This window comes from Micrasema longulum, unplaced genomic scaffold, assembly GCF_059751315.1.
Source record: "Micrasema longulum isolate JH-2025_06_02 unplaced genomic scaffold, ASM5975131v1 h1tg000469l, whole genome shotgun sequence".
NCBI classification, from domain to species: Eukaryota; Metazoa; Arthropoda; class Insecta; order Trichoptera; family Brachycentridae; genus Micrasema; species Micrasema longulum.
Window position 1 is genome coordinate 213,618 of NW_028277667.1, and position 16,242 is coordinate 229,859.

Below are 16,242 nucleotides of genomic sequence, written 5' to 3' on the forward strand. Positions count from 1 at the left end.
TTTTTACATTTTTTAAAATAAAAAACACCATGAAACAGGCCCGAAAAGCTACTTTTCAAACTGGGTTTGAAAGTTTCACTTCGCCACCTGAGTTATTTTTTCGACCATCGGGCTTTACGTGTTAACTTAACCTTTCCGAGACAAGCGTAGAAAAGATCTGTGAGTAGTTGGAGGGGGTACCAGAAAACCCCAGCTAAAATGCTACAAATACGACTTTAAAAATACTTAATAATACGTCATTATGATTGTCCTGTCCTAGTAGTGTTAATAAAAATATCTTATAATATTTCGAGTTTTCTGCGGAATTCCGGGAATCGAACCCGGAACCTTCCGTGCGTGAGTCAAGCGTCTTGACCACTACACCACGGAGGCCGTGAAAAAATTAAATACTCTTGTGAGATATACTGAATGTTTAAATTACAGCGGAATAAAGCAAAGACAAATATAAATTATTATTAAAACGGTTTGGCGAAAAAACATATTAAGAATTTTGGTACATTTTAAACATTAAGGGGTAGGATAATGCCAAAAATGAAATCAATATGATGATAAACAAATAAGTTATTGAAAAAACTAGGCTGTCTTGCGGACCCTAGATATATCCCCTTAGACCCAGAAGGGTAAATTTTGCTTTGCTGTTAAATGTTTTATTAATATACGCTTGCTTTTTAAAAACAAATTGCTTCATTTTATTTATTTGAAATATGTTAATGTTGATAATCTTTCATGATGTGTGATGATTGATGATCCTTAAAACTTGCAGACTTTTAAGACAGCCATTTTGTTTTCAGTGTCTTAGCCTCAGCTCTAGGTGGTGATCGAATCATCGAAAGGCAGGATCACAAGAATCATATGATAATGTGCATAGATTTTTTCTATCTATAATAAGTTTGTGATTGTAAATATGGCGGCCCTTACACGTATGTCACTGTAGAACTGTCATAAAAGATATGAGTGGTATTTTAAATTAATAACGAAAATGTTCAAGAAACTTAAAGACAAAATCGCCGAAGAAGTGAAATCTTCTCCGCAAAGAATTCAACAATTTGCGCAAGCTGCTCAGGTAATTGGCATAATTTAAATGTGCATTATTTATCGAATTATAAATGTAAAAAGGTGTGCCGAAGTGTTTAAACTGACGAATTGATACAATAAAAGGTCTAAATACGTCATGACGAATGAAAGGAATCTGTGATAATTTATGGACAGCGGTGTTCTTTCATTTTTAGTGGTTAATTTTTTCTTGAACTCAAAAGTGTGTCATCCGATTCCGACTGGTATATCTTATCTTGTGCGTGTGCGTGACGTAAAAGTGTTTGTTTTTACTATCGGAAACGAGTGGAAGCATTTTTTTTATGTATTTGCTAAGTTAATCAAAACATTGTCTAATATTTTTATTAAATTTTCCTTTCCAGGCCGCTGTGACATCCGCTTCCAGTAGCATTTCCGATATATCTAATAATGATTTGTTTTCAATAGCAGATGATGGTAAGAAAAATCAACTTGTATTTCATATCCATAGAATTAAGAATAATCCAGAAGGAGCGTAGAATCATATTTGAATACATCGGACTGTGTCCAAAAATCCTACCACTTTCACCGCGCGCATGCGTGAAGTCGCCGCGTAATGTTGCCAGATCGCGAAAAATATAATCATAACACAAATGTAAGATAGTTAAAATAGTACTAAAAAAAAAGCGTTTGGTTAATTTCTCTAAAATCTTATTGTACACGCTGAAACATTGATTGACACAACAGAGGAGAGTGGAACAGCCATTGACAGTTCATAAGCCTCGTAAATGCCTAGGCTTCCACATTCCCTTCTCAAAAATGTTTTCCCTCTCTGTTGCAACAAATTTATATCTAAATAAAAATAGTTTGCGCTGTATAAGTTGTCCAAAAAGGTCAAAAAGCACTACAGCGGCGCGACAATTTTTTTTATCGAGTGCCGCATACTGTAGGGCAAATATAGCTATCCATTACAGTCAACAATGTTTGAGTATGTCCAAATGCTTGCAGACTGGCTGGATTTTCTCCCTAGGGAGTTATTCATATTAAAATTTATTGCAACAGAGAGGGAAAACATTATTGAGAAGGGAATATGGAAGTCTAGGCATTTACAGGGCTTATGATCCGTCATTGGCTGGTTTAAGTGGCCACTTTACACACTGTAACATTCACCATTCTACCCATGTTCAAACATCCACATTTCCTCAACTCTTCCATCTGTTGACTTTTGCGAAGTAAAGGAGCTGAAACCTTTATTATGTGGGTGAGATTCACCCGGCTGAACCAAATCGCCTACTAGACAACGCCTGAAAACAATTTTCCAATTTTTATACTTCTTCTTTTACCAGGTAGTTAATTCAGCAATGTTTGAGTATGGCCAAATGCTTGCAGACTGGCTGGACTTCCTCCCTAGGGAGTTATTCATATTTTAATTTATTGCAACAGAGAGGGAAAACATTATTGAGAGGGGAATATGGAAGTCTAGGCATTTAGGCGTTACAGTGTGTAAAGTGGCCACTTAAACCAGCCAATGACGGGTCATAAGCTCTGTAAATTCCTAGACTTCCATATCCCTTCTCAATAATGTTTTCCCTCTCTGTTGCAATAATTTTTAATATCCATAAGTGTATTTTTATAGATTTTATAACATCAAATTACATTATTATTCAAATTTCTTAACTCCGACGCCCTTCATACAAGTCATCAAAAGATAAATTCCATGATTTGCATCCAGCACCGCTCATTTGAAGGTTATTAACTGCACCAATGTCATCAAGTCACAGTGAAAGGATTGTTAGCAGGTAGGTACTGTTAAGTAATTAACAGCATTTATCGAAACTATTCCTGGCCAAACTATTCGTAACTTCGACCCATCCTTATGGTATTATTATTATTTTTGACTTGACATAAAATCGGATAAAAAGTGGTTGGAATCGTCGCGCGTCGTGGAAAACATTGTTATATTTTATAGTTCATTTTGTGATCCAGTGCCTGAAATTGAAGAACATTCAGTTCATATTAATGGTGCCGCCCATTCCATGTTCCTATCCTATCTCAAATATTTCTTAATCACAAAACTGAATGAAATTCATTTTTCATTTACAGTCCGCCTTTTCGTTAACAGGTACTACGTTTGACAATTTCAGCACTGCTTCCCTTTGACGGGAAAGGGTGGCCACATGAAATATTGCAGTGTAAAACAGCCTTTCCGAATGGAAATCAAGCGCAAGCAGTAACGTCACAAAAAGATCTCGATGTTGTGATTACTTGTGATCTTAAATGGGAATCACATATTATCCAAATTGTCAAACGCACCAATTCCCTCTTATACTTAATAAGGAAAACATTCGCTCACATCACCCAAGATTTGTTTCTCAAAATTTATAAAACATATGTTCATCCACTCCTGGAGTATGCCTACCAAATCTGGAGTCCCTATTTTAAAAAAGACATAGAGTTGTTGGAGAAAGTCCAGAGAAGAGCAACTAAAATGGTAGTTTCTCTAAGAAACAAATCATACGAGGACCGCTTAAGGGAGCTCGAGTTAAGTTCACTGGAAGAGCGGAGGCAGCGTGGTGACTCGATTGAAACGTTCTTAATTGAGCAATATAATGTACCCAAGTTGAAATCAATATTCACTATGAATGAAAACCGCCATCTCAGAGGTCATTCATTGAAACTCAACACTACTTCCTTCTCATCCAACCCCAGGAAGTACTTCCTGACAAACCGAGTTGTGGAGAAATGGAATGGCCGTCCCGGGAAAGTGATTGGTGCTAGTTCAGTCAATGTGTTCAAAAACCGCCTAGATGCACACATCAATTTATAATGTTTAATAACCATGTACACACGCATCAGCTTAATGCTGCTAGTGTATTATTAATAATAATAATTATATTGCCCTTTATCTTTGCAGAAACCCCGCAGAACTCGCCGCACCGGCCGCCGAAGGGCGCCGCCTTCCAGGACGTGTCGCTGGCGAGCACGCCCTCGCCGGCACGCGCCCCCGGAGAGACGGGGGACCGCCTGCCCGCGCTGGCGCTCCCCGGGCCCCCGGGGACGCGCCTGCGCAAGCTGTCCAGCGGCTCCAACGCCAGCGACGTGTCCTTCCGCCTGCCGAGCTACGAGTCCCCCGGAGGGATGTATCACCTGCAGGTGTGTTGAATGGAAATACTAAAATTAGTCAATGTGAATCTGTTCTTCTTTTTTTATTTTGGCTTTTTCACCTCCGTACTGGGTCGTTCTAGTCAGTGTCAAAATTGCGGTGCAGTCCCGATAACCCGAACTAATTGGGACTGGACATTGTTCGGATAATTTTATTTGGGAAACCAACAGTTCTACATACATATTTATTAACAAATTACAACAGAGATGGAGAATACCTTAAATAAGGGAATATGGAAGTCTAGGAATTTACAGGGCTTATGAACTGTCATTGGCTGGTTTAAGTGGCCACTTTACACACTGTGTAACATTCACCATTTTGCCTATGTTTGAACATCCATATTTCTTCAATTCTTCCATTTGTTGATTTTATTGTCCCCTATTTAAGGTATTCTCCATCCCTGTTGTAATTTGTTAATCTCAATGACTCCCGGGGGGGTAAAATCCAGTCTTTTGTCTACGAACATTTGGACAAACTCAAATATTGAAATACATATTTATGGTAAACAAAAAGATATAGTGTATAAACTCAGGACTAATAACAGATTTCCACAACGTATACAAAGTTAGTAAAGAAAATATATTACATATTAAATAAAAACATATAAGTTTATACATATATAAATGTTATTTTTTTATGTACTCGTATATATATTTCAATAATCAAAGATTTATTTTATTTTTAAGTACAGTAAGTTATTGTAAATTGGGCGGGATTAGGACAAGGATGCTTGAAGAGAGGATAAGGAGGGGAAGGGAGATGTACATATTTATTATTATAATGTCGATATTGATTAGCCGAAATAATTGTGATAAGGCGGTTGGAAGCGAAAGAACGAGTCTCTTGTGTTACAATAGTGGCGTATAGTATATAGATATACGTTTTCGGAACAAACTACTCTTCTTTATCCATGTGATAATACAATAATACACTAATACAGTTCACGGCTATCAGTTGTTACACCACAGTACATATGCAACTCTCTGCTTTTTGCGTTGAGCATCTATTGTAACTTGATGTGAGCGTACTATAGACAGATGTTCGTTCTCGGACCAGACTCTACACACCCCTTTAAGCATTAATTCTTTAAGAAATGTGTATTTTTGTCACATACAAAAACTTATTATTTAGTTCCGGGGCATGTTCGGATTAACCGGATGTTTGGATTTCGCGTGTTCGGATTAGCGGGACTCTACTGTATTTATTTATTTACACATGTGTTAGTAATATATATATTTTTGTTTTTATTTTTTTTATATATATCTTCTCTTCAAGACCGTCGAAATAAATCCGACCTTCTAGTCCTATTTAAAATTCTCAATTCACTCTTCGATGCGCCTGAACTACTGAGCTCAATAAAATAAAATATCCCAACTAGAAACCTCAGACAAAACTTACTCTTTCATACCGATAACCATAGAACTAACTATGGTTTTCATTCCCCTATGCCCAGAATTCTTAGGTCTGCCAACAAACATACCAGTCTTGATTTCTTTGGTGTTGTTTGTTGTCTTCTTTCAAATAATCACTGAATCAAATTCAATTATAAACACCTCTCTCTCGCTTCCACCCCCACAAAGTCTACTATATACCATTGAGTCTTTCTTTTTTTTATAAAAAATTTCTATGTATTTATTATGTCCTTAAAAATGCCCCTTGGGCGTATATACAAATAAATTTATTTCATAAATAAGTATACATATTGAATACCAGGAAATCTATATAAAAATAGTGAATTAGAAAATGAATATGGAGTGTCCTCTGGTTAGGATAGTCTCCATCTAACATGGCTCATCCTGTTCTAAGATAGAGATTTAAATATATAAATTAGTGTGTTAATATTTGCTACACAATCTTTATATATATAATTCCTCTGTACAGTGATGTCACTGAACTCCTTCTAAACGGCTTAACCGATTTACGTGCGGTTTTCAGAGAAACTTAGATCTTTGCGCTGTGCGTGTTCGTAGATATTAAAATCTGCAATCTAATATGTAAAAAAGAAGTAAGGAGCATAAATGTGTTATTCATCGATCTACCAGGGTTGCATTCGAGGAGAATGCATTTACAAAAAAATTGAAAGATGATTTTTTTTGTGTATAAAAAAGTTTGTTTTTGAATGTTTACAAACAACATTTGTTTTTTGTGAATCTTAATCAGATCTTTTCCTTAAATTCCTTATATTTTCTACCCATTTATTTATTTTTACTGGATTTTTGGTAATACTAAAATAATATTAAATTCAATACATTTTTAAAAATCGTTGGTGAGAAGACCGGCGTTTGACGTTTGCAAAAAAAAAGTCATATTTGAAAAAATATTTATTTTATGTTTTGGAATTCAACCATAAACAAGTACCTAGGTACCTATGTACTTAAATCCAATATTTGAATATTAACAATTTTTAGTTTTGGAATTTAATCACAAACAAGTACCTAGGTACCTACATATCAATAAAAAGTATTTTTCCAAGCTTATCGCAGCCAACGTCTGTTGGGTCAGGACAAGGTCTGTTGGTTCGCTAGTATAAAATATATTTACAACCTTAAGCCATTCAATTAGTTGATATTTATAAAATATTTTATAAACATGTTTATTGGAGAGTTAAATATTAAATTTAATGTTATTATTACAGGAGAGTTAAAACATGAGTTGAAATTTGAATGTTAATTTCCGAAAGGCCGGTTAGGAACTCTGGATAGCACTCATTTATGGGGCCATAAAAAAAAACACGTTTTAAGTCTACCTCCTCAAGCTCGAGTTTGCACACGGCAGAGTCCCGGATGTGGATTCTGAACAAGTGAGAACCACAAAAGCAGTGCCCGATGTGCATTCTATATACAGCGGATGTCTCAAACTTGGTGTGTTTTGTTAATATTAAAAAATATGTAATTTTGTTTACAGTCAGATTTGGACGTTTCCGCGAGTGAGATGGAAGACAGTGTCTCTGTACCATCGCAGTTGGAGAAAGTGAGCAAGGAACATTTGTTTGCTGCATATCGCCGATCCAACGAGAAGTACAATAAGTACCGGGGGAGGTATACCGATCTCGCCAGGCACTACAGAAACTTGGAGAGAGAAAACGCTAAAGCCAGGGTATATTTACTCTTTATTTGAGAAACTTTATTATATAAGAAGATCTACCTTTCTACCCTTTAGTGGAGATTTTACACAAAATTAGTATACAGTCAAATTATTTAATTATTTATTTTGTTTTTGTTTTAGGCTGTTCTCGTAGAAACTCAAGACAAAGCGCTGCGAAGGATATCCGAGTTACGAGAGCAGTGTTCTCTGGAACAGAGTGCAAAGGTACAACAATTATGTGTTAATATTAATATGATGTGTATATTTGGTCAGTTAGTATGGCAATCTAATTTCTTGCTCTTTCTAGGCCCACCTGGAGAGTGCGTTACGTTTAGAACTGGACGAGCAAAACATCAAGATAGAATCTCTCAAAAGCAAAGTTAAACTTCTCCAGTCCTACAGCAGCCAGAGTATGCTTGAAGCCTCGCTCGAATCACATTTGAAAGGTACTATATCTTCCATTTTAAATTTGATTTAGCAATTTATTCTTACTGAAGAATTTTCAACAAAATAATCAAATCTGCATTTATATGTATCATATTTTTTGGGTGACCCCGTGTAGATTTGATTCGTTCCAATAAATTCTTGATAAAAGAGGCATTTGGAATACACAGACATCCAAATAACATAAAGAAAACAGGCTTAAATTAAACTCAACATGGTTCCCGACTCCAGAGACGACAAAAACTACTCTGAATTACTGCTGACTGTGACCCAGTACAAACTACCAAAACGTCAAAAAAAATAATTTAATCTACACGGGATCACACAAAAAAGACGCTACATCAATATGTTATCAATATAACAGTGACCATTAAACGTTTAACCTAATAAAATCTGCATTTTTGTTGCAGCGGAATCGGCAAGTCTAAGTCAAAGTGCTCCTAGTAACGGAGAAAGTGCCAATGTAGACCAACAAAAACCTCTGATAACTTTTGGCGAAAGTCAAGATGACAGTAAACCCCTCGCTTTAGAGGATTTAGAAAATAAACATTCCGCAGAAATTGAAAGACTCAATGATAAAATACAAAAATTAGAATTATTCACATCCAAATGTAAAGAAACCATCAAGTCTCTAAAAGAAAAGAGTTCTCAGCTCACTACGGAGCTACAAATATCATCCACTCAGTTAGACAAGAAGAAGGCGGATATTGAGAGTTTAGAGAGTAAGGTAGCCAATTTAGAAGATATTAGTAAAGAGCTTACGCAGTCCCGGGACCAAGAGAGAAAGTTAAGAGATGAGTTGGATTCATTCGAGAGTAGGAAGGCTCGAGACATCGCCGCCATTCGGCAAGACTTGGAACACGCCGAGTCAGAAGTATCGGGTCTAGTTGAGAAGGTGGATTTACTTAACAAGAGAGAAGAAGAAAATGTCATTTCTCTCGCCGAGAATAAACTCAGCGTTCACAAAGAACTAGAATCCAAGGAAAACGAAATCAAAATCCTCAAAGACAATATCGCAATGGCCAATTCTAAAATTAAGGCTAACGAAAACACTATAGAGAACCTCAAAACAGAAGTTAAGGATTTAGAAGATGATAGATCCAAGATGAGCGAGCAGCTCGCCAACTTCGACGCTGCTAAAGATCTGATCGGCAATTTAGAAGGAAAACTTCACCAGCTGCGGCTGCAGATGAATGAAACAGACACAAAGTGCGCTTCGCTCTCCGAAAATATTAAATGCACCGAGTTGCAACTCAAGCAGGAAGTTAGCGAGAAGCTCGCTGTTATCGACAGGAACAACTTCCTGGAAGGACGAAATAAACAACTGGGAGACGAGAACGCCAAGAAAAATAAACAAATAGCCGATTTAGAAAAGGAAAAGATGGACTCCCATAAACACGACGGGGAGAAGGATGACTTGACTGCGAGATACCGAGACTTACTGGAGGAGAAAAATAGCCTCAAGTCAGAATATGAGGAAGTGTTCAGTTGTAAGGAGTCTTTAGAAAATGAATTGAATATTGTCAATTCCAAGTGCCGCGATGTAGAAAGTAAGCTCGAAGAAATGCATGTTGAGAATAGTTCTCTTGTATCGCAGTTAGAAAGTTTAAGTACAAATTTGGAAAGTTTGCGAATCGAAAAAGAAAATATTGAAAGTTCGCTAGAGTCAGTAATACTACAGAATACTACAGAATTAGAGAGTTTAAAGCTGGAATATTCTGCATCCGAGGAGGAGATGTGTGCCAAAGTTAAGGATTTAGAAAGTCGGATCACTGATGCGAGTGGAAGTACAGTTTCCGAAGATTATATCCAAAATATGGAAACTGCTTTGAAAAATGAATACGAAAAAAAACTGACAGATTTTGAACAGTTGAAAATAACTTGCCATAATTTATCCGATGAAAAGACTCGGTGTGAAGGGAATATTTTGGAACTCGAGGAAAAACTTAGTAAATATAATCAGCTAAAAAGTGGATACGAAGAATTGGTGATCGAAAAAGATAAATGTATTTCTAATCACATTGCCGAATCGGAAATATTAAAAAAAGAATGCGCAGAACTTCGATCTGATAAATCTGATCTAGAAGAAAAAATTACGACCCTTGAGCAAGAACATACTCGAGAAAAGGCCAGAACTGACGCTCTTGTTGCCGATATTCAATTATTACAAAGTGAAATTACGTCGGTCCAGGACTCGCACTCTCAAATTATGTCGCAAAAGAATCAAATAGAACAGAAAATCACTGTCATGGAAAAATCTGATTCTCACAGAAAGAGTGAAGCGGATCAACTCAACAATCAGCACATTGCGGAGATAGAAGATCTTAAAAAGAAATTGCAAGAATTACATTCCGAAAAAGATAAATTGATTAGTGATAAATTTGAGCTCACAGAGAAGCTGAACAACCTTCAAAAGAAAATTGAGGGCAACAAAATAAAATTAAAAGAGTACTCTGAAAACAGTGAAGTGTGGAATATCAAATTATCCAATATATTAGACGAGAATAATAGTTTGCAAGAAAAGTGCGCGAGGTTTAAACAAGAAAAAGAATCAGTTGCAGATAAAGTCAACAGTTTGGAACAGAAAATTAACGAATTTGAAGTTATGAAAACTAAGTTCGAAGAATCTAAATTAGAAACTGAATTCCTCAGCATGAGGTTATCCCAAATAGAAAACGATTTTTCGCAAGCGAGCAGCGATAAGAATAAATATATCACCGAGAAGGAATCTTTACAAAAGGAGCTCACTCGTATTGCTAATCTCAGAAAATCAGAAACAGATTCACTGAAGGATGAATTATCTAAAGTCAAAGCCGATCTTAAAGGACTACAAGAAGAAAGAGCGATAGTGCAAACTGAAAAAGATAAAGAATATTCGGAAAAATCTCAGCTGATTTCAAAACTTCAAGAACACGAAGAAAAAATTAAAACTATAGAACAATTGCAGATAGAAAAGAAAAACTTAGAGTCTCGACTTACCGAAGTACAAGACAAATACAGAAATGTGGAAGATTCAACCAACGAAGAATTAATGTCGCTTCAGGAAACTAACAATTCATTGAGAAACAAATGTGAAAAGTTAGAATTAAAATGTTCCGAATTTGATAGCCTAACTCAATCGTTCTCTACTCTGGAATCGGAAACCGAACGCACGAATGTTAAGATAAAAGTTTTAGAACAAGTGGAAATAGAACACAAAACAATGCTCGATGACTTCCATGTATTGAAAAGTGAAAAGAGTAAATTGCAGGCTGATATTGAAGGTCTACAGGCGCATCTCACTAAAGTCTCCAAGGATAACAGTCAACTTAATGATAGAATTAGGGAACTGGAGGCCAGCGGGGAGGTTATGCAAGTAAGTTACCGACAGAATCTTGATTCAGCTCCAGGGGGTATATCGGATGTCCCCACTATGCAACTGCAAATTGCCAAACTGACAGAAGCGAACTCGCAATTGTTCGAAGACTTAAAAGCCAATGAATCTATTTCAAGTAAACTATTAGATCTAGAACGGCAAAACTCAATTTTGATCGAAGAAAAATTAGAACTTCAAGATCAGATCAATTCCTCGATGGACAGGCACGATAGAGTATCCGCATCGGGTGCAACGAACTCGGATAATGATTTCGAACTCGGCAGGTTACGCATGCAGCTGAGAGAGACGATCAACGAAAAGATGGACTTGGAAGGAAGACTGGCGGACTTGGAATTGATGAGCCGGTCCGGCGACAGCAATATCAAATCTTTAGAGCAGAAAAATGAGAAATTAAAACTTACAAATGACAAGCTGGAAAGGCGGCTGGACGAGGCCCTAGTTTCTCTCAACCACATCAGGACGATGGAGGAGAATACAGAGCTGGAGTACCTGCGGAACATTCTGTACGAGTACTTGACGGGCCCTTCCAACAACAACCTGGTACTGGCTAAAGTGTTGGCAGCTGTAGTGAAATTTGACCAGAGGCAGACGCAACTGGTCTTAGAGAGAGAAAAGGAAAAACAAAGTGTTGTAAGTAAATATTTTTTAACAATGTTTGAGTATGTCCAAATGCTTGCAGACTGGCTGGATTTCCTCCCTAGGGAGTTATTCATATTTAAATTTATTTCAACAGAGAGAAAACATTTTTGAGAAGGGACATTTGGACATACTCAAATATTGTTGAATTAACTACCTGGTAAAAGAAGAAGTATAAAAATTGGAAAATTGTTTTCAGGCGTTGCCTAGTAGGTGATTTGGTTCAGCCGGATGAATCTTACCCACGTCATAAAGGTCTTTTACTTCACAAAAGTCAACAGATGGAAGAGTTGAGGAAATGTGGATGTTCAAACATGGGCAGAATGGTGAATGTTACACAGTGTGTAAAGTGGCCACTTAAACCAGCTAATGACAGGTTATAAGCCCTGTAAATGCCTAGACTTCCATATTCACCTCTCAAAAATGTTTTCCCTCTCTGTTGAAATAAATTTAATTATTTTTTATTTTGAAAGATGAGTCGTAGACTTACAAAACCCGGTCTGGATGCTTTTATTACCTTAAAGAAAATCACGAAAAGTAATAATTGAGTTCACAAAGATCTTAAAAAGTATCAAATTAGATAATATTTTATTTGAAACCGTTAGAAAACTGAATCTCAGCCTAATTACGATTTATATACATATCTTTGACCTTCAATCGATCATCGTGTAACTCAAGTTGGACCACATTGGAGGGTAGATTGAAAGGGGGTTTTCAGTGAAATCATAGATTTTTTTAAACATTTAGATAATTCAAAGTATAATTCAATTAAATGTTATTAACACACTCATTTGTATGTATAGTACTAACACATGTGTAAATATTTTAATAAGACCATCTCAAACTTGACACTGGCTAGAACACCCCAGTTAGGGGTGAAAAAAGCCAATAAAAAAACTAAGAAGAAGAAGAAATGTTAAAAAAAATCATAATTTTACTGAACACAATAAAAATATGTTTTAATTTCTCTCCACACAATAAAAATATGTTTTAATTTCTCTCCTCTAAAGTGGTCCAATTCGAGTTTCACGGTGATGAATAGCCGTCGACGATATGCCTTTCACTCGTAATTTGACATCAGTATTTTTAATATTTTTTTTATTATATATGACAAGTGCCTACAAAATGGTTAAAGTTTATGTAGAAAAATAGTTTACGGTCTAAAGATTTTTTGAAATATTTTTTTTCTAATACGTACTTGTTTCCTTTAACCTGTCAAACAGAATTTTCTTTCTGGATACACCTCATAAATAGCCCGATTAATAATTCAACTGTTTTTTTTTTTATTTCAGCTCGGCCAATTGGGTTTGCTGTGATGGACTATGGATTTGTAATAAAGTGTAGCTAGCCCTGAAAACAATGAGGAACTTTAGTGATTTAAAAATATGTATTACACCATTCACCCATTTTATGCGGTAGATATTTTCCAATCAATACTGTGTAAAAAAAGTACAAAAAATGAAACATGTTGGTGAATCCTTATATAAAAATCGATTGGGGATATCAAAAAAATACAATTTCATTATTGTTTACTGTATCTTAATTCATATTAAATAACATATTACAACAGAGATGAAGAACATTTAAGAGAAGGTAATATAGAAGTCTAGGCATCTACAGGGCTTATGACCTGACAATGGCTAGTTTAAGTGGCCACTTTACACACTGTGCAACATTCACCATTTTGCCCATATTTAAACATCTAGCGTAGCATCGGCGGCCTCCGTGGTGTAGTGGTCAAGACGCATGATTCACGCACGGAAGGTTCCGGGTTCGATTCCCGGTGAGAAAACAAAAATTAAAATGTGATTTTTCTCAAGCCTGGGTGCTCTGTGATGTAATTCACCACTGTAATTAGGCCTCCTGGCCTGTTGTGGTGCAAAAAAAAATGTAAAAAATTTTTTTTTAAAAAATCTAAATTCCTTCAATTCTTTCATCTGTTGATGTTGAACTTTGGACATACTCAGAATATTGTTGATAAATTACCTGGTCCGTGAAGAAGTATAGAAATTAAAAAATTAACATTTTCAGGCGTTGCCTAGTATGTAGGTGAAATAATTCAATTAGATGAATCTCACCCGCATAGATAAAGGTTTCAGCTCTTTAACTTCACAAACATCAACAGATGAAAGAATTGAAAGAATATAGATGTTTAAATATGGGCAGAATGATGAATGTTGCACAGTGTGTAAAGTGGCCACTTAAACCAGCCATTGACAGGTCATAAGCCCTGTAGATGCCTAGACTTCTATATTACCTTCTCTTAAATGTTCTTCATCTCTGTTGTAATATGTTAATATAAACAGCTCCCCGGGGAGTTGAATACAGTCCTTGTCTACAAAAATTTGGACATACTCAGAATATTGTTCATATTAAATACTTGAGTATATCTCACTATTGGACAATAGACAACAAGTTTTCTTCACTCGAGATGTCCAGAGCCTTCTGCATACCTCCCACCGAGAAGTAAGTTCATGCGATGCATAAATTATGCAGGAGAGTCCAAAAATTGAGACATAGTATTACTGCTAAATTAATATACTGTGTTTCCTCGATCATAAGATGCAATCAATTTCAAGACATTCTTATTTATCGAGACCAAAAAAATACTTTTTAAAATAAAACACATCTGGGGTGCTATTTTGAACCACTCGTGGCAAGAGAAAACAGTTTTTTACTAAAATACACGAGATAATACGGCCACGAGTGTTTGGAATACCATCCCTGGTTATATTTCAAAAGAAACAACATACAACCCAACACGCCGTTTCCCTGTAAGGCTAGATAATACGGCCACGAGTGTTTGGAATACCAGCCCTGGTTATATTTCAAAAGAAACAACATACAACCCAACACGCCGTTTCCCTGTAAGGCTAGATAATACGGCCACGAGTGTTTGGAATACCAGCCCTGGTTATATTTCAAAAGAAACAACATACAACCCAACACGCCGTTTCCCTGTAAGGCTAGATAATACGGCCACGAGTGTTTGGAATACCAGCCCTGGTTATATTTCAAAAGAAACAACATACAACCCAACACGCCGTTTCCCTGTAAGGCTAGGCAGAGAGGATAGAACGCCACATCACTCTATCTTTGCATACAGATCTCGCTTCCTTTACATTCATATATCTTCTCATGCACGCACGCCGATTATTCTGACTTTTAACATGTCCATCTTCAAGTATTTGTGGGATTTGGTCATGCTATGTCTTTCTCGGTCTTCTATTTCTGCATCCATCAACATATTCGTATCGTAAATATTTTTAGCCGTTCTTTCGCTGTCCATTCGCTCTACATGTCCAAACCAAAGCAGAGCTCCTTTCTTGATTTTGTCGATAATGCTCATCTCAGCCTTACATTAATGTACGGATCTCAACATTTGTGCATCTAGCGTACATAGTTTTACCTCACATTCTCCCGAGAGATCGCATTTCAACAGCATTTAGCTTCATTCCTGTTTTTCCAAGTCCATACTTCGATCCTATACATCAAGGTTGGGGACCAGGACACCATTGTGAACTGCTAATTTTGCCTCTTGCGACAAACATTTATTTGCCGAGGTTGATTTGAGTGCACCGTTCACTCTGTTCCCGGCACTCACCCTCCTTTCAATATCTTCCTCAGTCATTCCATCCCTAGTAAACAAACTTCCCAGGTACACAAATTCCTCTACCTGTTTTAGTATAACCCCATTCACAGTGATTTCACATTTAGTCATACTTTCATTTCTTTCAAAAACCATCACATTCGATTTATCGACATTCATCAGCAAATCGCTTCCCTTTCTAGAATACAATTATATTTGAAAAAATGTAACAAAAAACAATGCTCTGTTACAACTCTGCCTTGTTTAATTCTGACAAATTGAAACTCGACTCGCAATGACTTTGACGTTTGGCGTTTGGCCACGTGATTCAGTGATTGGACCTTGGTATTTAGGATATTGGATAAATACCTACTAGTCTTTGCTTTCATTTCAAAAAGAAACAACCTTTTCCCCCTAATTGTTTCACAAAAAACCTGTTTTACTATGGTCACAGAGTGTTCATATTTAACAAACTATTTTCCATATATATTTTGCAACAATGTTCATAAAAACATTTTCAAATCCCGATTTGGTTTAACACCTAAAGTTCTTCATTGTGATTCCTTTTTATAATTAACATTAAAGCAATCATTAAAAAAAATGTAATAACATAGTATGTAGCTTATTGTAAATTGACCTGTGCTAGTGAAATTTTCTACTTATGACATTTTGTATATTTAAGTACTTTTATATGCTGTTATATAAATCTATGGAATACGTAATATTTAAATTAATTGATAGTTTGTACATAAAATAACAATTATTGTTTAACGCCTGATTATTTATTTTATATATAGAATAAATTTTATTATGACACGATAACTATTTGTTTTAATTTTCATTTTACCCACAATTTATTGTGGGACTCACCCAGAAACCAGTGCCCACTATCGATTGACCTTCTATCGTCTTGAGGACAGTGCAGAAAGTGATTACCTT

At 36.1% G+C, this 16,242-nt stretch overlaps 1 protein-coding gene across 1 annotated transcript; it reads left to right on the forward strand.

The window, feature by feature from the left end:
• Nucleotides 1-892: 892 nt before the first annotated feature.
• On the forward strand, nt 893-13,712 carry Golgin245 (golgin subfamily A member Golgin-245). The gene is made up of 8 exons (XM_088226791.1): nt 893-1,063; nt 1,416-1,488; nt 3,926-4,164; nt 7,079-7,270; nt 7,400-7,483; nt 7,566-7,704; nt 8,113-11,708; nt 13,007-13,712. Exons 1-8 carry the CDS (start codon nt 980-982, stop codon nt 13,028-13,030), a joined length of 4,431 nt encoding a protein of 1,476 aa, XP_088082917.1. The 5' UTR covers nt 893-979; the 3' UTR covers nt 13,031-13,712.
• The last annotated feature ends 2,530 nt before the right edge of the window (nt 13,713-16,242 follow it).

Coding starts and splice junctions, on each gene's coding strand:
- Golgin245 (XM_088226791.1), top strand. CDS start 980: ATGTTCAAGAAACTTAAAGACAAAATCGCCGAAGAAGTGAAATCTTCT. Junction 1,064..1,415: donor AATTTGCGCAAGCTGCTCAG/GTAATTGGCATA, acceptor TTTCCTTTCCAG/GCCGCTGTGACATCCGCTTC. Junction 11,709..13,006: donor AAAAGGAAAAACAAAGTGTT/GTAAGTAAATAT, acceptor TTTTTATTTCAG/CTCGGCCAATTGGGTTTGCT.